The sequence below is a fragment of the Parasteatoda tepidariorum genome, chromosome 7, assembly GCF_982258835.1.
Source record: "Parasteatoda tepidariorum strain Cologne lab strain chromosome 7, Ptep-v5.0, whole genome shotgun sequence".
Taxonomy (NCBI): domain Eukaryota; kingdom Metazoa; phylum Arthropoda; class Arachnida; order Araneae; family Theridiidae; genus Parasteatoda; species Parasteatoda tepidariorum.
In genome coordinates this window covers 67,108,232-67,134,668 of record NC_141761.1, presented here as the reverse complement: position 1 = coordinate 67,134,668, position 26,437 = coordinate 67,108,232, and the positions used below count along the sequence as shown (strand labels likewise).

At 28.0% G+C, this 26,437-nt stretch overlaps 1 protein-coding gene across 1 annotated transcript; it reads right to left on the bottom strand.

Moving 5' to 3' along the window:
- zda (peptidyl-prolyl cis-trans isomerase zonda) lies at positions 1-26,196 on the bottom strand. Its single transcript, XM_016073614.5, has 11 exons — positions 25,761-26,196; positions 23,929-24,073; positions 23,737-23,824; positions 11,321-11,428; positions 9,124-9,198; positions 9,016-9,046; positions 8,245-8,331; positions 7,944-8,033; positions 5,099-5,176; positions 3,955-4,077; positions 1-255 (listed from the first exon to the last, which is right to left on the bottom strand). The coding sequence occupies exons 1-11, from the start codon at positions 26,013-26,015 to the stop codon at positions 175-177; spliced, it is 1,161 nt and encodes a 386-aa protein (XP_015929100.2). The 5' UTR covers positions 26,016-26,196; the 3' UTR covers positions 1-174.
- Positions 26,197-26,437: the final 241 nt, after the last annotated feature.

Sequence of the window (26,437 nt, the reverse complement as noted above, 5' to 3'; positions counted from 1 at the left end):
TTAAAATTTATTAATTGTTTTATTAATAATAATAAAAAATTCCTGATTGGTAGAATTATATATTTGAATTTACATATTTGTACAAATTGAGTATACAACCTTAAACATTTTTTAACATTCAAACAATATAAATGGAATGAACATTTCATTAGTTCTTTCAAATCACCATTATAATCAACTCTGCAAATACTTAAAAGCAACCATTCCAGCAACTATTGCAGTCATCCCAGCAGTTATAGCACTTAATTTCAAAGCCTAATAAAAAAAAAATTTATGAGGTTATTCAATTTTAAAATAAATATCTTAAAAGTTGATTTGCATTTTTAAAACATCCTATGAAAATTTAAGATAAGAAAAATTTTAAAGTAAGTCAACTTATTTAAAGTCAGTTTATTTTTTAAGAATCAAATTTAATATAAATATAATAGTGATATTCTGAGCCATAAAAAGGGAAAATTAAGACTTGTGACAGGGAGAACGATTAGACTTTTCTCCCGAGAGGGGAAATTGAACAAGAATTTTTTTTAGATTGGTAGAGGAGTGTTTAGGTTGTGCTCGCATGGAAAAATCGTGTTCATGATTGTTACTTTCGCATTATTAAATTTGTTGTGTAACTAAAAAAGTAGCATCAATAATCCGTTTTAATTATAAACACATCAAAATCCTTATTGGGGTAGTCTTGCAGATTTATTATTTGGAATTTTATTAACAGGAAAGTCAATCTGACAGAATGTTTGATTTGATAAATACGATAAGAGCACCATTTGTGTTATATTACTCTTTATTTGTTTAATTTCCAATTTGTTAGAAAATTCATTTTCGGAAATACATGAACTTTAACTGATAATTTAAACATTGTTTTATCAGAAATATTTTGTTCTGATAGGAATAAATTGTAGAATATATCATTGCTATTCTGTTTAGTATTTGCTAGAATATATATGTCATATATTCAATAGTGCATAAATAAGAATAGAGCAATGATATTTTTTATTGCATTTTTTTTGTTCCATAAGAAAAAAATTTTAATCATTTTGTGTTATATTTTGAAACAATTTAAAATGGTTAACACATTTCTGTGTTTAAATGAGAAGCATATCAATGTCAATTTGAAAAGAATACAATGTTATACTTTAGCACGCAAGTGCATATAAATTAAGGTACACCAGTATATTGAAGTATTATGTGCTCGTCAGTGCATCTAGTTAGTTTAAAAGAAATGCTAGCACATCAGTGCAGTTAAATTAATATACATTAGTACGCCATAGTGTTGTGCACATCACTGCATTTAGTTAGAGTTAACAAAGTATTAAATTACTTTTGATTTCCTACATGCCAATGTAAGTAAAGTTAGAAGTGTTTTTTAGAATAAGATAATTTATGCACATCAGGGTATTAAGTTTAAGATGTATCTAGTATTACATTTATGTACATCAGTACATTAAGTGAAATTGATTTTTTCCCCATCAATTGTGAAATTATATAACTACATCAGTAGTTTTGTTAGCATCCAACATTGTTTATAAACATGTTATTTTATTAGTGTTCTAAATGGTTTTGATAAACATGAAATTGTTATCAATACTAATAATAATGATCTATAATAATTGAAGACGAAGTTATAGACTGTTTATATGAGTGTTCTGATTCAAGTAAATGAACTCATTGTTTATTTTGAAATCATGACAACCTTGGGTTAAATAGTAATTCATGTAATTTTCCTTGCTGAGGACATTTACAATTTTGTGTATTCTGAAAGATTATTCTAATAGCAAGATTATTCCGAATATTTTATTATATATTCCTAAATTTGATTGACAGATAAATTATATTTTGATGCCAATTTACTTTAGATAAGATTTCTTTTTTCTCAAGTAAAAGAAACATTCATACATGTTCTAAATAATAGAATTGCATCAAATTATTTTTCATTAAAATAATAGTAATTTTTTTTTTAAAGAGAAAAAAAAGGAGAAGCATTTACTGAATATAATATATTTTAGAAGAAAAAAAAGTTTTTCTATGCAATTTTAATATTAGTATTCATAATTTGATTTTCAAATAATAGAAAAGGTCATTAATTTTGATGAAATTTATTCTTATTGAATTTTTATCATATTAATTTAGTTATTTTTTAGTTGATTTATATAATGAAATGGAAATTTGATTAATTATTACTAATATTTGGTATATTGTCATATTATCATACAATATTTTATGAAATTTTGGAAGAACATTTTTTTAATGTTGAACGTGGCTTATTTAGGGTGTACACCTAAAGCATTAGCCATTGAGTTGGATCACGATATTTCTGATAATGTGAAAATTAGCAATTCATGTGAATTACTTTAATTCACAAATTAAAGTAATTTCCGATCATAACCCACTCACCTATTTGACAAGCAGTGCCCCACATACTGCAGAGCTAACAAGATGGGCACTAGCACTTCAAAGATATAATGTGTGTTTTATTAAATTTGTAGTGTTACTAAAAAGGTATCTTCAATGATCCGTTTTAATTACAAAGACAACAAAATCCTTATTATAATATAAAAATATTTTTAAATTTATGTTAGCAATTTACAACAACTTAAATCAAGATCTTCTATACTTTTTTAATAAAACTTTAGTTTTCAGACATCATTGAAATTTTTTTTTAATAATTAATTCTTTTAACTGAGTAAAAGCATTTTGAAACATACATTGCATGGATTCACAATATTTTATTAAATTAAAATTCTTCTTTATTATTAATTTATTAGGTAGCACACCTTTATTGGTATTTTCATGATTTTAAATAAACTATCCTGTTTTGTATTCATGGAATTTAAAAGCCGCTATCATGATTCGTGTTCAAGTGAATTAAAAATTATATACATCTGAATTAATATTCATGCAATTTTAAAATGAAACATCGAGATTAGTATTCATGCAATTTTAAATTCAATCATCGAGATTTGTATTAAGGCAATTTTAAAATTATTGAAATTTATTGAAAATTATTGAAATATTATTAAAATTAAGCTTTGTATTTACGTGATTTAAAAATCGCACATAGAGAATCATATTCACACAATTTAAATAAATAATAAAATCTCACATCGATATTTTTATTGAAACGTAAATAACATTCTGTGATAAATGCTTTCTACATATGCTTTTTTCTTGATTAAATGGTATTTTTTTAAATATTAAAAAAGGGTTTTTATGTATGACATTTTTAGATTTCTATTTTCAGCTTTTTTAATTTTTTACCAAACTCATCCCTATGACATGAAACAATATTAACATTTTTAAAAAAATCTGCAATTTTCAAATAAATTTCACCAAAATGAGGTGCTGATGAAAGGATTGAGACTAGTTACTAAAGTTAATTAGTGCATGCAAAAAAAAAAAAATTAACTGAAATTTTGTGTTTACAGAAAGTTTTTCATTTTATCTAAGTCTGTTTATGGATATTTATTATTATGGATATTTATTATTTGTGATGAATAGAAATTTTTTACAGGTAATTTAAAATAAAAATTAATATTAATTGTTAAGTAACAAAGAACAGCTTCTATTGCATAGTGATTTTTTTTAAAAAATAAGTAAGTTTAATTTGAATATAAGTAAGCCTCAATCTTTTAACTGCCCCATATTAAAAATTTAGTCATATAAGAGAAAAGTTATAATTTTGACTGTAATTTTTTTTAATACATTACAACTCAAACATGTATGGCACCAACTTAAAGAGTGATATATGTAGAAACTATTTATGGCAGAACAATAAAAGCTTTAAGATTCAAATTTGTGAAATAAAGTTTTTAAGTGTCAATTACATGTCTACCCTTATGATCACTTTTTCAACATTTTTAAAAAAATTAACAACTTAGATGCAAAGTAATGGCCCCTATATGCTTAGTGTGTAGATGAATTAATTTATTATTGTAAATATAAAAAGACAAAACTTACTTTTGAAAAAGAATTAACTTTTTTGGGTTCACTCTGAGGAAACATTCTTTTGTACATGGCTCTTTGAGATTCTTCTTCTTTTCGTTTTTGATTCTTTAATTTAATAAGCTCCGATTGTAATACCTAAAAATATTTGCAAATAATGATATTGTTGCAAAATCCACCTCATACTTTAACATAAAATAAAAACTATAGTTTAATAATTGAAAATATAACATGAGAAAAATCACTGTGAAAAACCAGGAAATATTTATTTTAAAGGAAGCTAATAATATGGAATTAAAGAAACAAATTGAAATGTTATAGGTGCTTTTACATGCATAAATATTTACTTTATCCCAAATAGCTAAAAGTTTAATTTTTTTTTCAAATTTATAAAAAGCTTGAAACAAATAGAAAAACAAGTAATAACTTCTAAAGACAGCAATTAATGATTTTATTATAGTGTCAAAAGTAAGAAAATTAAGTAAATATTTAAAACCCATCAACAAATTATTTACAGAAAATAAAATTAGTGTGAATATTTATTTATATACTTTTGAACCTCTAGAACTATAATGAGAATTTCAAACAGGAAATCCAAAATTAAAAACAGAAAAGTTTGGACCTACATTGTTTAGTATGCCAAAGCCCAGTGCAGACCATATAAAAGAAATAAAACTTTTGAAAATAATACAATAGGTATGAATTTCTTTTTCTTCATGGCACTTCTTTTTTATCTATGCCTAATGAGAAAAAAAGGATTTTCACTGGGCTATTGAAAAGATAATGCACCAGAGAAAAATTTTGATGTAAGAAAACAAGCTAATTGTAAAATATAATTTGAGTTTTGAGTTGTAACATAAAATTTTAGCAAAACTCTTACACTAAAAATTTCTGGTACAATCTCACAGATAACTTTTTTCCCTTACATTATTCAGTGGAGGAATAGTGACACCAAACAAACAGTGGTGGCAAACATTTAATAGAAATTCATCAAAGCCATGATGTTATTTAAAGAATTTAAAGAGTGGATTGTTGGTGACTGCTGCTATTTGCAATTTGAGAATGGAAAAGACTTTATCAAAATATCAAAAAACATTTCAGCATGGCATAGTAATATTTTATACGTAGATACAAAAATAAAATTTCATAGTAATCTTACTTTTGTATCCGGTTCCATACTTATTGCAACTTTTAAGCAATTTATGGCTTCATCTGTTGATCCTCGAGCTCCCAAAATCTGTAAATTGGAGAGAGAGAAATATTTTAACATAACTTAATACATTAGCATAATGTAAAGAATAATGTGCCATTACTATAATGGACAAACAGTCAAATAAAAAGACTTTTTACACAACATATAAAAATTCTAAATTTCATAAAAAAGTACAAGATTGCCCCTAGAAAAAAAAATAGTAACTATCTTATTGAGTTGGAATAAAAAATCCAGATTTGATACATGATTGTAGAAAACATTTTGTAAGTCATCTTTATTATTCCATGGAGTATTATGAACAATATCAAATTATCTAAACAATAAGGCAAATTTGTTTTACATGAATTATACATATAAATAAAGCTTGAATGCCAATGGTTAAAGTACTGAATTATCTGTCGGCAGTTTCAGTTCAAAGACTACAGATAGTATGAAAAGTATTAGGAAATAAAGGGGATCTCAACAATGCTGACCACATTTCCACTGTTCATGTAATTAGTCTAGATATAGGGAAACCTCTGGCTAAAAATTCGATGTTACTGGATTATTTTATTTTTATGTTATCTAAATTATTAAATTTTATTATAATTTAGTTGTTTCATCAAATTACAGTTTATTAAAGCAGATACAAACTTTATGTTCATTATGAGTTAAAACCATATTCTAATGAATAGGGGCACTCTTATATTGGAATAATTAATGTACATTGGTTTTCAAAACAATTTCATATTACCTTTATAAAAATATATAATTTAAAACTACAAAAAGAATACAGTTTTATCAAGTAAAATGCATTTACTATTTTTGTAAAAAGTTCATTTTGCTGAATGAATGATAACACCTGTTATTATGGTTGAAACTGTTATATCAGCTAGAATATTAAATTTCTCCAGAAGTTTTTTTTTAAATATATAATACGCATAAAAATCCAGCTTTTTATAGTTACTAAGTTTGTTTGTTTTTCTCAGAAATCTTAAAAACAATTTACCAATTCCCATAGTTCATCTACATTGAAAGACAACAAATAATTTAAAACTCTATTTTAATAGTTTCAATTCATAATGTCTAAATGCATAACAGTTAGCAACAATACATTAGATAAGATTAGATTTGTAGAAAGGTGCTTTGAAGACTTTGCCTAAATGTTTCAAATAAGTAAGTGCCAATAGTTTATCAGTAAACATTTATAAAGTAAAATTTGTTTTCTAACAAATTATGTCATAATAATAACATTATAATAAATCAACTGCCTCTGGAAATATTATATACGCTTTCGTAAAAAAAGCTGATATTTTGAGTTCTTTTTTTTAAGTATATAACTCAGATCAAAAGTGTAGTTTTAAAAATTGGTTTAAGTATAAACTAATTATTAACTCATATTAAAAGTTCACCAACACAAATTTAAGAAATAAATTTTTAAAAAGTTCATTGCATAATTACAATTTAAGCCAATTTTTCAGGAAAGTTAAAAGTTCTTTCTAACTGCTATTTTTTTAGAAAAATATACAACTGCAAAGAAGTACAACATTCATGCAATTACAAATTAAAGGAACTCATTAGGCCCATCAAAATTCCAAGAACTAACATGATTTATTTCAATTTTAATCTATGGAAAAGTGTGGTTTATTTGAATGCCAATAAACCATATTGCTAAATTATTCAGATTGATCAAAAACCCTACATTTCCTCCTCTTTTCTCCAAATTTTTTTGTAACTTGTGATTTTTTTAAAGGCAATAGAAAAGTTGCCTTTTCTGTTCCTTGGCTCTTTAAAAAGAGGCCCCTCTTTTTTACTCACAATTGTTATAATCAAATTATTCAATGAGGGTTGAAAGTAGGAGGAGCCAGAAGACTTTTTTTTTTAAAGAAAGACTGGATGCATTTCTTAAAAAATAACACGCACACATGCTAGAGTCCACTGTATTCTCTAATAAGTTTTTTAGAACTATGCCTGAAAGGCACAAAATAGTCATGTTACTACTACACCAAGAATGAAAAAATGTTAAGAGATTACGAAACAGCAAAACAGAAACTTAGATATTAACTGCATCAAACATTTAAAAAAAGAAAGGAAGAAAAACAGCATTTGTTCCACTACTATTGCCAGTTATATAGCTGGATAAAGTAGTCAGGTAAGAAATGTTGTGTCGGCTCTGATTTTTTTTTTAAAATCAACTGTATCTTTCTTGCAAGTCTTATATGATTGGGCTGTTTTTGATCTAGCAGTTTTATAACAATAAAGATCGCAAACTTTAACTTATTTAAAATTACTATACATAACGATAGATAATAATATATTCAAATAGAATTTAGAAAATAAGTTATTTTCAAAGAAAACTCAGCCACTAAATTAGCTAACTAGAAACATTGCAAGAGCAAAATTTTTACAATTTCATACACAAATTGTCACTAAGATACAGAAATAAAATAGAGTAAGAAAGAAATTAAAACAATACACCTAAAGCAATACATACACCTAAAAATTTACAATATTACACCTAAAACAATAGGAAAAAACAAGATATTAAAACCAGAAATAAACTTTCTCTAATCAATATTGAAAATTAATTCAATTAAACATTTAATATTTGTCCAGGATAATTTTTATTGCATGATCTGAGAACATAATATCTGATGAAAATATTCTATTTAAAATAATACAACAATTATTTTTTTATATACTATTAAAAATAGATTTAGAAGTTGAGAAAATTATTTCATACAGAAGTTGCAAACACTGAAAAAAATTATAGCTTGTAACATTATATAATTTCAAACTTTAAAAGTTTTACCTTAGCTTTTCTAAACAATGCTTTGACATTTTTTGGTTGAATGTTTAAAACAGACTCCACAGCTTTAAGAGCAGCTTGATAGGCACCTAACTACAGGAGAGGAAAAAACACTGTTATAGAATTTTCTGCAATGCATAGATTGCAACAAAAATAGACACTTATAATTCAGATCATCTATTAGATAGTGATTCATTTTAATTAACATGTTTTCAAATATCAGGTACACATTGTATTAGTTATCAAAATTTTATGAATTTAACTTTTCTTTCATTAACAGATCTGTTTTTTTTTTATGGAATACCTTAAGATGAGATGCTGCCATATTATTGTATACTTTGACGATCATATCAACAACTTTTTGTGATTCCTCAGGGGTTGATCCAGAACTCTGAAATAAAAGAAAATAAACATAGAAAGTAGGTATACAACTAGGGATAAATTATTAAATATATCAAATAAAAAATTACTAAAAGCGCAAAACACAGAGAGCAGACCTTAGATATATAATGGCATACCTTTAGCAAAGTTTAATATAATTTTTTTTTTTTTATGGAATATGAAGTTTTTTTTACAATTCTATTCACTAATTACCTAACACATGATTATAGTAGAAAAATAATAAATATCTATAAACATAAAAGTATAACGTAACCCTGGAAAAAGGGCTGAGTCTTTCTTTTTTCCTTCTTTTTTTTTGGGGGGGGGGCAACAACAATGATTTAATTAACCATAAAAATACAGCATAGCAGAAATGTTATTTGAAATTCAGTATGAAATTTAAGACTCTTAAATATTTAAAATTGTAAATTTCCTTTTTAAAAAAAAAGTAAAAAGACAACTATCAAATAACATGCATATTCTAAACTAAATGCATGAACTAAAATGATATTTAAATAAAAACAAATTTTTTGGGTTATGTAATAAATGTAAGTAAACAATTACAATTCATATTTCGATTGTAATAATTGAATTATAAATTGTTTAATTAGAAACACACCATTCAAATTAATTCCTGTTACAAAAGAAGTAAACTTTGATTTTTAAAAAATAAAAAATAGAATTATCAACTCACATCTCTTACTCCTTCTAAGTATTCAGCGGACCTGAAAAAATTCATTCAGATTAAAAGTATTTTCAGGAAGCATAAAATTTCAATGCAGAAGTGTGAAAGCAAAATTACCTTCCATAACAAAATATGGCTTCAAGATATTCACTTCTTTCATAGAAGAAGTTACCACGTGCTCGCTTTTCATCACTGAAAAAATAAACATATTAAGGAAATAGAAAAATAAAAAATTGCATTAAACATAACTGAACACTTTTATATCTGAATATTTATAATCTGCTGAATTAGTTATTAATACAGCATAAATTATTGCATAGCTCTAAGCAATTGAAAAAAAAAACTTAGAAGACTTTTTATTATTTTATTGAAAAAATCACAATGCATAATACACATAAAGAACTTTTTTTAACAGAAAGTATAGAAATTTATTTAAGTAAACATCAAGAAAATGAGGTGATCAGTTGACATTATAGTGACATTATAGTTGGTCATAGTGAAAGAGCTCTTATCTCAGATAATAATGTCTTCATCTACATGAAGTAAAAAAAATAGTTTTCTGTAGAGTAGAGGTAACTTGTTATTACAGTCGACAAAACATAATGAACCCTGAGGTTCAAACAAAACAAACGTTATTATGTAAGCAGGGGTCTGTCCAGACATTTTGTGAAAGGTCCGTTTTTCGTGAAATTGTGAAAAAATTACTCACATTCTTTCAACCAGAGTCCGCTTTTATGAATTTGTGCAAATAGGGTCCGTTATTGCAAAAAAAAATTTCAAGGAGTTTTTAAATTTTATAGACGTACAAGATTATGCTCGCTCAACACTGTAAAATTGTAATTAAAAAAATTAAATTTTAAAAAATGAACAACAATTGCTCCTTCTAAATTAGAGATGCAACATACAAATATTTGGTATTTAGCTTATACTGCTGAACGCAGAATATTAATTTCGGACGAATAATGGAAGAATCGTCTGCCGAAGACAAAACTTAATTCGTTTACACCCATCTCTCTTGTTTTCTGCCCTGGAAAGAGTTTATTCGATTAACAAAATAATAATGAAAATAAACAAATTTGTGAAGGGTCCGATTAAAAGAAAAATCATTTTGTGAAGGGTCCGTCTTTAAGTTAAAATATTTTGTGAAGGGTCCGTTTTTAAGTTAAAATATTTTGTGAAGGGTCCGTTTTTATGAAAAGATATTTTGTGAAGGGTCCGTTAACGGACCCAAATTTCTTCTAAACAGACCCCTGGTAAGGTTTCTGTATTGTGAGTAAACAAAACTATAGCAAATATTTAAAAAATTTGAATTTTTGAGCAAAATAAGACGTTCAGTTTTTTTTATTTCACAATTTTTCATTATGAATTTCAGACCTGTGATTACTGAAAGAAGAAATTATCCTGAAATTTTTCTTCTCAACGTGTAGTTCTTTTTATTTATTTTTTCTGCACTTAACTTTTTTTCCTTTGTGTACATAGAAGATAAATAAATAAAAGACTCATTTTTATGCACAAAAGTAACATTTATAAATTTTTAAGAGAGAAAAATATTACATATCCCTTCTTTTTTGCTCTTTGCAAGACATCATGGCTTAAAAAAAAAAAAGATTTTAGAAACTCTGCAAAAAGTTGGATTATATAAAAAAAACATTCATTTCCGACAAAATTATACGCATTGGTACATTTAAAAAGAGTTAATTAAATGTACTTTTAAATATTCATGTGTAGTAATAAATAATATCGAAATTTTAAAAAATATGGGAAGATCAGTAGGGATAACTGTGAAAAAATTTATAGAAATAAACTATGGAATAATCACATCAAATAATGAATAATCAGGTGCCTGATCTGAATTTCTTGCATCATATTATCGGAATTTTAAAAAATCATGTGAAAAGCAAGAGATTGGTCAAACAGATAACTGCAAAAAAAAATTTAAGAAAAAAAAAATTTAGATTTAAAGAAACAATGAAGATAGGAGTAACAATAAGTTGATCGAAAAAACAATGGTATCCTCACGTCGAAAAGTGACTGATAAATGCCGTTTTTTGAAATGCATACTTTGAGCCGTGTCTATTTCCTTAAATACTGAATTATTTCCACTTTATTAAATGCCTTTTTAAGCTATATCCATTTCCATAACGTACATTTTTTGCTGCACTCAGAATAAAAAGCTCACCGACAATATATTTTTATTTACGATTTGCATAAAGTAAATATGAAATAGAAAAAATTTGACAGATTAAATAAAAAATAAGATGTTACTAAAAGTGCATGAATAAGGAAATTCCGAATATGAAAATCAGAGAGTTACCCTAGATTTAGTCTCTCAGATACACTTAAGCTATTATGATCTACAGGTTGAACATCCTTCAGATGAACTTCATATTCTAATTCACTTTCAGGTGGAATTTCAGGAGATCTACAAGAATAAATACATGTGGTTATAAATTTTACTCGCAGAATAACTGTAAGTTACTATTTAGCACAAAAAAGCAAACATTATTATGTACACTGCGCAAAAAAAAAAAAAAAAACAAGATATCACCCCTAATACATTTTGTTCTAATGATCGGATTTTCAGGTACTAGGAGTCAATCTTAATTGTTCCTAAAGGTGAGTTCAAAAATGCTAATTAATTTACAAAATCAGACACAAAAACGCACTTTTTCTGAATGAACTTCTTTTTTTTTTTTACATAATTGGATTCCTGACCTACAAAATGAGGGGGGTAGACAAAATTTCGAAAACTTTTAATCAAAAATTAGAGTGCTAGAAGTTACACATATTTAGTGTCATTCCAAAAAGAGGCCAAGAACTATTGCCATAGCAGGAGGAGAAATTTAATATCTACTTTAACGGTGTAATTGACAAGACAGAAGTAATTTCTTGCTAAGCAACCAAGCTGAGAGAATAAGAGAATGAAATAAAAACTGAAGCCATTTATCATTTTTGTGTTAGCTCAGGTCGGAAAGGCTTTTTTTTTTTAAATAGTTAATAGAAAAATATCTTGATGTATTTAGGCAACAGATTTGTTTTTAGTTGATTTCTGGAAAAAAAGAAAATATTGCTCTCCTTTTTACCTCCTTTAAAAATTAAATTTGAATTGATTTATAAATTATTTATACTTTTCCAAGATTTTAGTATTTAAACACATGAACTTTTTATAAGGCATTATTTATACTTTTCAAGATGCTTCTAACTTCTTTAAATATTTACTTCTTTAATTTCATATTAAAACCAAATTTGCATTATTTTAATTACATACAGAGTTGTAGGGCAAATCACAAAAAAAAAACAGATTATAATACACATTCACAAGATTTTATATAATTAACGATTTTTTTTTAATACATAATTGAAGAAATTAGTGAGTGTTATCATGACATTTTAGAAAGATTGAAACATGTAGGTTTTAGAATATCGTATAATTAACTTTTTAAAATATTGTTTCATTCTACCAAATATGTGAATTACATGGCTTTCTCCAGATAAAGATGATTTGCAAATAGCATCCTGATGTTTTTATACATTCTGAAACTGATTTTCGTAAGTTCACCATAAAATGTCGCTTATCATGTTCAACAGTTACAATCACAAATTATTGCTACTATCATTTCTTTGCTTTATTCCTTTTATTACAAACTTATTTTATGATATATACATTACATACATATATCTGATACCATAGTCTTTTTTTTAACAGAATTTGTAAGGTCCTTAGGAAATTGTAACAGTGGCAACAAAACTCAGAACATAAATGTATTTTAATATGTTTATATTCACCACATTATTAAATAATCAATTTCAATACATAACTTCAAATCTTAAGTCTGAAACTTTAAATTAAATCTTAAATTTTGAAATTTTAAAATTTAAGATAAGTCTGAAATTTTAAATTAAATCTTAAATTTTGAAATTTTAAAGTTAAAGATAACTTCTTCATTTCAATATAGGTGCTGCAGTTTTTTAAATATTTTAAAGACTGCATGAACCCTGTTGAAATAATAATTTACAGATGTTTGCTACTTTCAGCAAAAGATTTTGATCAAAATAATGATCAAGAAAGAACCAAATATAACACATTATACTTGATTGTAAAAATTTCATTGGCTTCAAAAAATATGAAGAAAATAAACGTCCATTCTTAAGACTCACATGATGTGAATGAAGAAAAGAGTGACATAAAACAGAAATATTAATTTGCCAACCAGAAAGCATAAATTAAAGCGGAAAATAAAACTGGAAAAATCGCAGTACCTCAAGGGTGAAATAGAAAGTAAAAACTTAAATATAAAGAAAAACAAAACTAGAAAAACCACAATAGCTGGAAAAGGCTAATCAAGGCAAAATGCATTTAAACATGCCATGGAGAAATAGTGAGAAACCAATATTAGTAACAAGGGAATCGGCACTCGTATGAACAAAACAAGATTCCCGGGTATAAAGAAGAGCTGATGTGACAGGGGTGTATAGAATTTTGGCGTTGTCGAGATTAAATTTATCCCCAAGATGCAAAGAATGTACAGCAATAGATTTATCACATTCTTGAAAAAAGGACTTATCTACTGTGTTCTTTTAGTCTAAATTTTAAAACCCATCTGGTTTATACAATATATGCAAGGTTGCACTGGCAAGGAATTCATTCTCTGTTTCACTGCCAGCTACCACGGTTTCTATAGGTTTTTTTTGTTGGCAGCACTATATTTTTTATTGCAAAGTAGTTTTGTTTTCTTCATTCACATCTGCCAAGTCTTAAAAATCGGTGCCTATTTTTGAGAGTGCTAAACATTTCCTTTGAGCTTGCTAAACATTTCCTTTAAACGTTGTTATTCTCAGGGCTCGAAGACTTGTGACTAAAAATTTTGAGCGCTCAAAACATGTAGACTTTTATTTATATTCTCATATTTTTTGAAGATAGTGAAATTTTTGCCTTCCCGGATTCCTTCCTGGGGATTAGTCCTTTGGTGACACAGTATATTAAATTAAAATACTTAACGTGATATTAAAATTAGTTTTACATAAGATAACGGTTATGGCTCTTTTATTTAGTCCTCACTCCTCTTTATTATTCATCACTCATCTTTCCTACAGCTCTTAACAAAATAAAGGAATGTGTTTAATTTCTAATAATTTTAATAAGTATATGTAATTGTTTCTAACTGTCTTCCTTCCTGGGGATTAGTCCTTTGGTGACACAGTATATTAAATTAAAATACTTAACGTGATATTAAAATTAGTTTTACATAAGATAATGGTTATGGCTCTTTTATTTAGTCCTCACTCCTCTTTATTATTCATCACTCATCTTTCCTACAGCTCTTAACAAAATAAAGGAATGTGTTTAATTTCTAATAATTTTAATAAGTATATGTAATTGTTTCTAACTGTCTTCCTTCCTGGGGATTAGTCCTTTGGTGACACAGTATATTAAATTAAAATACTTAACGTGATATTAAAATTAGTTTTACATAAGATAATGGTTATGGCTCTTTTATTTAGTCCTCACTCCTCTTTATTATTCATCACTCATCTTTCCTACAGCTCTTAACAAAATAAAGGAATGTGTTTAATTTCTAATAATTTTAATAAGTATATGTATTTGTTTCTAACTGTTTCAAGCAATTAAATGCTACATCCAAACAGATTTAAATTCTGGGGTTGATTATATCATTGTCAAGTTTCAATTGAGTATAAATGAGATATTAACATTCTTGACTTTTCAAGGCAAAATAAAAGAACAATTTCTATTGATAATTTCTAAAAACAGAATATTAAAACTATTTGCTGAACATATTAATTACAACTATAAAATAATCTGTTTTCCAAAAATCTCTTAATATTAAGGAAATTTTAAAATTAGAAAAAGAATAATTTTTTGAAATGATAATTCTAAAAATAGCACGGTTTTGAATCTTTTTACAATTTTCTATTTTTAGTATTCACTGTTTAAGAAAATAAGGCATATCGAGCATTTTCCTGATAATAATATTTTTTTGAATGGTGCTAAAGTTGAGAAATAATACTAACAACTTCTTTAAGCCGAATTTTCCAACATAATCCTTTTTAAAAGAGCAACTTTCTTAAAATTAGCCAACAAGAATAAGTTTAAAAGTCAAAATAAAATTGTATGTCAATAATTTTTTATTCATTTAAAAGACAAAGCAAACTGTTCTATTTTTTTGCTATGCACATATATGCATTTACTTTTCATTACCAGGGATGCTACTCGCAAAATATCAAATTGTCTCACCAGAAATTGCATTTCGTCTCAGTTAAAATCTCTTTTTGGCTCAGTTTGTCTCAGCTAAAATTATTTTTTTCACTCAGTTTATCTCAGCTAAAATGATTATTAATCAGTTTGATAACAATATAAAGATAATTTTCAGGATCCATAAAACCATTAATAGCATACTAGGAGTACTACAATTATACATACATTCACTATTGCTATGATTTTAAAAAACCTGCATATGATTGATTATAAGAGTCCACAAAATTGTTTTATGGACTCTGTTGTTTTCATATATATTGCATTTATCATTTATGTCAATGAATAGTATCTGTTCCAGAATTTTACAAAGTAAATTTTAACTTTCTTATTTTTTAAAATATAATGGTGTTAACTTTCTAAAAAGAAATATCTATTTAGTTTCAGTAATTCAAAAGGGAAAATACCCATTTTATTTTGAGCTCAAATTTCATCTCAAAATATATAACTATTCAGTTACAATGGAAGGTCTACAGATTTCAATAATTAAAAGAGAAATTCAGTAATTAAATAATGAGAGTTTAAGAAAATGCAAATAACACAAAAAAAAAAAAAAAAAAAAACTCTTTGATAGAATTCAGGAAGTGCAGTGAAATTTTGAAATATTTTAGGTAGGAATTTTTCAAGAAAATTTTAGGGAGCACTTAATAGCCAAAAATTAGCATATATACATTTTTATATCAAAACAGAAATATATAAAAACTATTATAAACAATTTAAAAAGACACATATAAATATAATTTTCTTTCTAAAATGACTTGCATCCTTTATTAAGTATAAAAGTAAACTTTTTAGTTAATTGGCATTGACTAGTAGATTGTACTTTCTTGCATTTACAAGATCAGTTACTTGACTATGTTCTTTTAATTTATATAGCTAAATATACAATCATAAAATGTGATTATGAATGCACTTAGTAATTGTTTAAATGCAACAACTGTAGAAAAATATATCACATCTTTACAGTAACTAATTCAAGAAAAAACTTAATTCTACTTCTTTCTAGAATCGTGATACTGGATTTTAAAATTGCGTGAATATGAATTGCGATTTTGGGTTTTAAAATCGCGTGAATATGAATCGCAATATTGGATTTCAAAATCGCGTGAATATGAATCACGATATTGGATTTTAAAATCGAGTGAACATGAATCGCGATTTTTGATGTTAAAATCAAGTGAATATGAATCACGATATTGGATTTTAAAATCACGTGAATATGAATCGTGCGGTTGGATTTTAAAATCGCGTGAATATGAATCGCGATTTTGGACTATAAAATCATGTGAATATGAATCACGCTGTTGGATTTTAAAAACACAAAAATACAAATCACGATATTGGATTTTAAAATCGCGTGAATATGAATCACGATTTTGGATTATAAAATCACGTGAATATGAATCGCGCAGCTGGATTTAAAAAACACAAATCACGATATTGGATTTTAAAATCGCGTCAATATGAATCACTATTTTGGATTTTAAAATCGCGTCAATATGAATCACAATTTTGAATTTTAAAATCACGTGAATAGAATAGCGCTGTTGGATTTTAAAAACGCGAAAATACAAATAGCGATATTGAATTTTTAAATCGCGTAAATAAGAATCACGATGAATAATTTTTAGATCACGTGAATACGAATCGCAATGAGTAATTTTTAAATAGCGTACAAATACGAAAGCCGAGATCTGATATTACAACTGCGTGATAACGAATAGCAATATTGGATTTAAAAATGCGTGAATACGAATCGCGACGTTGGAGTTTAAACTCGCGAGAATACAGATCGCGATATTGAATTTTTAAATTGAGTGAATAGGATTTGCTAGTACGATTTTTAAACAGCGTAAAAAAATCGCAACACATAAGTTTCAAATCAGTTGAATACGAAAATCGATGATTGATATTAAAATCGTCTGATTAAAAATCGCGATTTTAGCATATTCCAGCGCAGTTCCTAATATTTAAAATTCCGAAAATCAGCCAAACGAAAAAAAAGAATCAAATATCGGTGGTCGAAACGAAACACTTAGACTCCTTTCCACTCAATAGCGGAAGTCGCGGGAATCCGACTATCGCTCCGGCGGCTTGGGTTTCTCTAATTGGACGCCCTAAAAATTTTAGTTTTTGGAACATGGTCGAAAATTTTAAAAATTGGGAGAAAAAAGCGGATTTCCGCTTTTTCGCGGAAGTCTTTCATCCCGTGGAGACGTGAACGGCAAAATGATCTCCAATGACTCACGGCAATGCGGATTAATATTTGAAACTGAATTCAGGTTTGCCAAATTTTGGACGTTTTGTCTCAGAATGGCGCAGCTTTGGCAGAAACTGAGCTGAATGTCGCAAAATGGCGCAGTTATGCCGTTTTGTCTCAGTTTGTCGCAAATGGCGCAGGCGTAGCATCCCTGCATTACTGAAATAAATAAGAAACAATAAAAAAGAAAACTAATAATTTACCTTCAATTTTTTGAAAATATAGTATGCTTAATAAATAGTCAGCTGTTTTGCATCAAATAATTTTAAACAGTAGAATGCTTTTAATTTCTTAACAAGAGAGCTTTCTGGCAATACAGGATTGCCACTACAATCTGAATCTGTACATATTATACACAATATATTAAAAGGAAAAACACAATCACTGTGCTCTCGTGTGAGCTGTATAGGGCTAACTATACTAGTGTTAATTGTTGGAAATCTTGCTTAGCTACATTGCTTGTTTAATAAGTTATTAATTTTTTCAATGAATGGATTCAAGGTTTAATAAAGTTATCAATATTAAGAACAGTTATTCAAACAAATTTCCTAATTACAGTGAAACCTCCAGGAAAGACTATCTCCATTTACGACCACTTTTGGGAAGCATGGAATATTTCCCAGACTTAGTGATGAAGAAAACTTTCAGGAAAAATCACTAAAACCTCTCCCAGAGACCAGGTAAACATCTGCACCAAATGCAGAAAAGGTCAAATAAGGAAACACAAAAATTTATCAAAACAAAAATCTTTACAAAACAAATAAGTGAATTAAAATGCATTCAAAATACAGTCGAACTTGGATAATTCAAATGTCTATAATTCAAATTCGTGGATAATTCAAAGTTTTTTGTTGGTCCCTTGAAGCTTGCGTTTTCAGTTAATACTACAAAATCTTGGTTATTTCGAAGTCCAACTTCCTTAATTCGAAGGTTTTACCCTTTCAAATCTGACAAGTGGCCGAATTATTTTCAGCTATTGAGGAAATTTCCTAAGGGAAAAGAAGGGGGTGGGAGAGTATACTTATCTGTTCTAGGAAACAGATCAGGGATAAAATGGGGACGTAAACCTCCTGTACCTGTCCTTGGATACGGGTGGTCCCCCCTTCTTTTGCGACACATGGTAGTCTCCCCAATGCAATCAATCATAGATGACCCGCGTTACAGTTCCTTCGAAATCAGGACTGTAATCGATAACACTTGAGTTGTCGACTAAGTTCTAATAACACTTAATTCTTCATTGTGCTTTTAGTTTTTGTGGTGCAAGTTCAGTGCAAGCACGTCGTCAAGTAAGCCCCCTGTCCCGTATATAACTTTATCTTTCAATGAAAAAATTGCTATGATTCGTGAGGTAGAAAAAGGTGTAAAGAAGAAATGCATCATCGCAAAAGAGTATGGAATAGCCTATGGAATACCATTCTAACAGGAAAGCATTGGGATGATGGCGAATCCTTTTGTAGAAAGGCTGCTAGATCTCAATTGCACATACCAAAGAAAAAACAGAAGAAAACATCGTGTTTATTGATAACTGCATGGCTCATAAGCCGATACCTGCTATGGAAAATGTCACGGTTCTTGTTTTTTTCTCGCCAAACCTGACCTTAATGGTGCAACCAATGGATCAAAGTATCATTAAAAATCTGAAGCATTTCTACAGATGTCTAGTCGTTAAACACCTCCTTACTGAATCTTCCCAAAAGATTTCTCATGCTTCCTCAATACATCAAGAATGTGCTTAAATGCATGGTCCAAAGTGAGTCAATAAACAATAGCAAATTGTTTCTGGAAGGCAGGATTCATCAGAAACGCTGTGCTTTCTTTGAGCTTTTTGATAAAGAAAATTTACCTCCCCCAATTGCATGGGAAGATAGCATACCATTTAATGATTACGTTGACATGGATGAAAACATAGACATTTGTGGATAGTTATCTGATACAGATATTCTATCCGTTCCTATCAAAGTTCAAAACAATAAGAACATTGCAACAGAGAACTAGGAAGATATTGAAGATGAGGTAGAAGAACAGAGACAGATTCCAACTTAGAGTCAGGAAGTCTTTCATCTAGCAGAATATTTAACATGAGTGAAGCTGTGTTTTGAGCAGTAGACATTCTTGAAGATTTTGTTTAAAAAAAAATCAAGTAAGCTCTTAAAAGCAATCTGAAATATCTAAATATTTTAAAAAGCTGTAGTTTTCGAATTAAAATTAATAAAGATACTTTTTTTCACAATTTTCCTACTGATTGATTATTTTATAACATAAAAATAATTTTTTTTGGATAATTCAAAATTTGGATCATTTGAAGTTTTGCAGTGGCCCCTTGCACTTCAAATTATCCAAGTTCAACAGCATTTAGGCGAAGTTCTTATTTAGACGCTCTTATTGGAGCTCTTTTTGACGATATAACCTCATGTTGCAGTCAGAGTGCAATAAAGACGATGATATCAATGATTTACTTTTAGAGTGTAAAGTTAAATTAGAAAAAAAAAGTTTTTTTTTATAAAAAACAAACATTTTTTACAGCTAACTAATTTTTATACCATAAAGATAAATTCAAACTTGAACAAAAAATATAATTGTTTATTTATTTAAAATAGCTTTGTCATTTATAATTTGTAAGTTTGTTTTTACGCATAATAATAGCAGTTGGGATATTTTTTACTGACACTAAATTTTATTCATAGAACCGTCTTTTTAGGACGCCAATAGAAGTGGCATTTCTGCACCAAGAAAATGACACTGGCTAAAATTAAATAGCTTGCTAAAAATCATGTACCTTCAATAACAATTTTAAATTCAATGGAGGAAACCTCTAAAAATGACCATTTTACAGTGGAACGGAGAGTGGTCGCTCCTGAGAGGTTTCACTGTACAGGTTATTTTATTGTGTTATAAAAGTTTTGGTACGTCTACATTCTAATCCATGCAGCTCAACATCATTTAAAATAATATTTTTGAATTTCCTCCCTTATTCATTCAAAACTGAAAAATGAACTTGGAGGACAGAGCACTTAAAAACTAGAGTTTTATAATCACATATTTCAGGAAAAGGGGGGGTTAAAATTGACGTAAATGAAAAATGATTTTACAAATAATTAACAAGATGATTGTTAAATGTTTTTTTTTTGTAAGATAATAGTATGATATTGTACTTTTAATTTCAATAATCAAATATTTATTTCAATAATAAATTAACAGATGAAATAAATTGACGTAAATGAAAAATGATTTTACAAATAATTAACAAGATGATTGTTAAATGTTTTTTTTTGTAAGATAATAGTATGATATTGTACTTTTAATTTCAATAATCAAATATTTATTTCAATAATAAATTAACAGATGAAATAAATTGCAATTTTAAACATTTTTATCAAGAATTATTTAATATAATAGATTATAATTTTCTACACCCAAATTTTTGTTTTTGGCAGTAATTGTTTAAGCAAAAAAGGAGTTTTATGTCAAAACTATTAAAGAACATAATTCATTGATCATTTGTACTTTTATTAATAATTACTTCATATTTATAATATCTAATAATCATTTTGCACACAAAAATTTTGGATTTTCAACAATTCAAAACTATGTCAAAAAGGAGTGTTTTATAACCTTCATTGAACAGGTGACCAAATTTTTAGTTTACAGCTATAACTTCTCAACTCTGTAGCCTTGTAATTTTGAACCTAGTCCAAAAGACAAGGGAACTCCTGGGTCAAGTATTGGGAGAAATTTGCCTTTGTGGATGTCTTTTTTTGAAGGAACTAACCCGCATTTACATTACATGGAAAGAAAAACCATGAAAACCTCCCATGATTAGCCTGACAACAAAGGGACTCTAACTCACGATTCGTCTACAACAAAGGATATTTTACGTCAGCACTGTGGTCGACATGAGCCTGGTGCGAAATTCGAATTAAAAGCCATTGCCGAGATTCGAACCCGGTTTACCTAATCAGGAGGCGAGCACTCTTCCCCTGAGCCACGGCTCTAAAAAGGAGTGTTTGACATGCTGGTTAAAACCAGGGCTAAAGAGAATAGAAGGGCTAGTTCACTCCGCTCTTAGAGCTGAAGCTACGATTTCCCTCCTCATGACGTCACTGTGTCCACAGATCTCGGAGATCGCAAGCAAAGATATGATAACTTTGCATCTTTCTCTTTGTAAAAATAAGTTATACTTTTTCTGGTTATTAGCCTTCAAACTTTACGTAATTAACACATTATTTCCGTTCATAAACATTGTTTAAAAAAAACTTTCTTGGTTATTATATTTAAAAAAATACCATTTTAAACTTATAAAAATGTTTTGCTAGTTGGTGAAAATGACACGATAAATACTTTATTTTAAAAAGTTCAGTTTTAACTTTAACTATTAAGAAAAATGATGGCATATATCGACACTTTTTTTATCTACATATTCTTTTATAACGATAATTTAAGTTAAATTTAGAATCCCTATTTTTTAAATATGCCGTTAAAAGCAATTTGTGCATACTTAATCATTAGGAAACATCAACCTTAAACGCTAATTACTGAAACAAAATAATAATTTAGGTTCATAATGACATTAGAAATTTTACAATTGTTTATAGACATTTAAATTTACGATGATATAATTTATAGATATTTAAATTGAGGAGAATATAATTTTTAAAAAAAATCATAAATATTTAGAATAACTACATTAAAAAATATGTTATGAAATTAGGAGAATTTCAACGATATACTATATATTTTATTTATACTTTTTATTTACATTTTAATTTTCTTTGACTTTATCCATTTTTTAATTCTTTTCACCTGCCTTTCTTTATGAAGTAACGAGTCGGTTTCTATTTAGATAATGAATTTTTATAAAAGTTCTTTACGACAGAATAAACGTATTGCTGTTTTATATTAACTGCGTCATTTCGGAATCCATTCATTACATAGTTGTTCATTTACTTTAGGGAACACGCGAAAAATTATACTTTTTCCTTTTGTTTTTATATCAGAATTTTTGCAAGTTGCAATCGCGCAAACTGGCATTTCGATAATAGTTTTAAATTCTTGTAAATTCACTGCAAAAACTGAGAAAAGTCATTATAGAAAATAACAAATGTCTTAGAATATCTCGCAAAAAGAAATGATCCAATATTAGTTAGAGCTAGTAAGGCCAAACGCTCCGTTCTTGAAGTAAAAGTGCGAGCTTTGCGCCAAAGTGACGTCACTAGAGTGACGTCGGAGGATCGGCGCGACGAGAGATACTTCAAAGGAGTGAACCAGCCCTTCTATTCTCTTTAGCCCTGGGTTAAAACTGGATAAAACTGTCAATTGTCAAAAACATGCCAACCCCAATTGGAAAGGAATTTTGACATTATCAAAATTAAATTTATACACAGGGTTTCAACAATGTGCAGCGATAGATTATGTAACTATATTTTCAAGCACATTTAGTTTACCCATTATAGCTGAAGATGAATTGGCAAAATAAGTGGTAAATTTCCCAACAACTTTCAATACTGATACAGTGCTAATACTAGACTTTGGAAACTATGAGTAACCTAAAGACACAGAATTCTCATATTCCTGCATCCTTTTTCACTGAAAGAGAGTCCCTATTTAAAATATGAATTCTCTACCTTTTTATCCATCTATCAATATTCACATCCATAATAATTCTACCTGTTATTAGACAAAACAAAGAATTTCAAAACAATAATTAGGTTTCAACAATCAAGGCTTTTAATTATGATTGATCAAATAACTGCATCAACTAAAAGCAACAAAGAAAATTGACACTCAGAATTATTATTTTTCTTTTCTCTTCTAGATATAATTAATCAAGAAAAAATATTTTTTTTAATTTAGAGTTTAGTTATAATTTTGCTTACATCAGGAATGCTATTTTTTTCTTTTTTTACTGTGCTGGCGAATTAAGTGACAAAGGGTACACATCGTAACTTTATTTTCAAACTCTAATGTTTGTGGCATCTTTGGCCTGTTATAGCACAAAAGCAGAATCACTAACTGATAAGACCATTAAGAAACTTAAATTTAGTTAAGGGACTTAAATTTAGTTTTGTTAATAGGAACATATCTGAATATCATCAAACAATGTATCTGAAACATCAAAAAATGCAGGAAAAAAATGTAAAAGAAAATAATCCTAAATATGAAATAAATTGAAAGAATAAAAATCAAACAAATCTTTTTTTACCTCCCTAATTTACCATACGCTAGTTTTGGAGGGATTTTAACTTTAGCCACTTCATCTTTTTCCATCAAACAAAATACTAAGTCTAAACCTAGAAAAATTATTAAAATTGTTTATAATAAAATCTAAAACATTTTAGTTCATATTTTTCAAGCAAAATGAATTTTTTTTAATATAAAGACTGGGAAAGATTACCTTGAATAACATCCATATCTCCAACAATAACTTGTAGGTTTTCCTGCTCTTCCACTAACTTATCATTTACAAAACAGCTCAGACGAACAGTAACCCGATCTCCCTTTTCAGGACGTGTTTCATGACCATTACCTTTTTTAATTACCTATATAGCATTAAATCATGGAATTATTTAAAATCAAAATAATCATCATATTAAATAAATACAGTAAAAGCCTGTCCATTTAGAATTCCACTAATTAGAAAGCTCAAGTTACCAGAATTTTGGAAGTGAAATGTTTCTGATTGACTAAATTTTTTTATCCAACAGTGATGGTGTTCTCACCACACTGTGGTACTCTGGTTTATGTGTGCTATCAATCTTGAGAGTTATGTGAGCAGTATAGTGCGGCTTTCAGGAGAACTCTTTCAGGCATCCGTCTCGCATTGTGGCGGGTACTATGGTTACGAGGAGAGGACACTTCGAATAGGGTTGTGGGGTGAATATTTTTGTCTTAATCTCGTCATAGATCATCGTGAGTAAACCAATGGATACCTTCTTTCCTCCATTTCCCCCCCATTAGAAATGTGCTCTCTCTTGTTACCATAGTAGCAGACAGCCCCAGACTTTTAGTCTGAAGAAGTTCTCATCAAAGCCATACTATAGCATTTCCTTATAGGAATGAATGGATTTCAGTGATTTAAAGATAAAAGAGTTAAATCAGTTTTAATCTTAAAAGAAAGGTGGAGATACTTCTTCCTTTCTCCTTTTGTTATAAGCAAATGATTTTGTGTCTTGAAAACAAACTTTTTGTTTTTAAACATTTCTGATAAACATTATCTTTTTTAATCGTATGCTTTATTAATTAATGCTACAAATAATTTTTCTTCCCTAAAATATTATTTTTTGTATTGAAGTTTTGTTTAAAGAATTAAGAGGATATTTTATTTATATATTTTTTTAATTTCCTTTTTTTTCAACTTTAGTTTTTTTAAGTTGATAAGAGTAGTTTTTTATCTCAAATATTTCTAATTTCTTAACATTTAATTATCTTAAACATTCGTATTAAGGTTTTTTTTTCCCTCGGGATATTTCCGTATCATAATCTGTCGTGCGAACTACAATGACCAAGGTGCCAAATAGATTTTAAACTTGCAAATTTTTTTTAAGAAAACCTGTAGATGTTTTCCCAGGGGTGGCTACAGGTTATACCTTTCGAGTTGGTCCCTTTCTGTGATGTTTTATTTAGTTTCTCGCGGGCCTCTGCCCGGAAGTTTCCAAGACTTGGCGATTATTCTGCCACAGATCACGCTACAGAAATCTCCCCTTTTCCCCGTATCAATATTACTGCTGAATTTGGATTATTTCTTTTATAATGAGTAAACTTATTTCTATGTTAAAAATATTTATTATGGATTTCTTTAAAAAAAATATTACTATACAACTGCCTAAGTCAATCTAATTATTCATACGAGATATATGTGCAGAAGTAGATAGTTTCATTTCAATATTTTATATAGTAATTATCGAAGAAATTAGAATAATTGAGACTTATACTAAAACTTAGAAACATCGCTATTTCAAAACTTATAGAAAATATCTCTGGTATTGTAATCTGCAACAGAATAATCTCCAAGTCTTACAACTAAAAGGTCTAAAAAAACATCATAGAAGGGAACTAAATCAAAGTTTATTATAACTCATAGCCACCCACAGGCAAATTTCTACCTTTTTTTTTGTTGTTAAATAGAAAATTTGAAATCTATTTAGTTCCTTAGTGATTGCACCTATCGCGACAAATCACGTTACGGAAATATCCCCTAAATTTGACTTCACAATGAAATATGCTCACCAATTTCTTAAAATTACCACTACCCATAATATCTAGCCATTCGTCATCATCAGGGGAATTTTCTGTTGATGGAGATGGAATAATAGTTTCAGAAGCTGGTGTTTTCTCGCTGTTTTCTGGAATTATTAATTGGTCAATTTCATTATTTAAAAATAAGGATGGCTCTGATAAATTGAGATCTGAATTTTCATTTTTTTCATCAATATCTTCAGCTTTCTGTAGCTTATTTAATTGAGTAATTTCCTCTTTTTCCATTCTTAAATTATATTTAGAATCAACAGACACATAAAAGATAATTGTTCAAATTTGGATTGATGTAGCTATACGGATATAAAATTTAGACTGGAAATTAAAAAAAAGATAAAATTTTTTACTTCCACTTTAATGTTTTCAACTATTTTTGGCTAGGTTTTGAATGTCGCTTTAAACCTTTTAAGTTTAAGTCTCGGTGACCGCAAAACAAGGCAGAAACTTCAATTTCATTTCAGATTCGCGATCGCAACAGTACGCCCTCTAGCGGGAGCCTGAAAATATCAGGCATTTATTTATTAAATTTTCATTTAGTTCATTGGCAGAGTCAGACGACATTTTCTAAGCAGCAAATAAGAAGCAAAATTTTCCTAAGGAAAAGGCCGAAGAACTTGAAAAAACTCTCCAGAACATTAGTAAATCTTTCA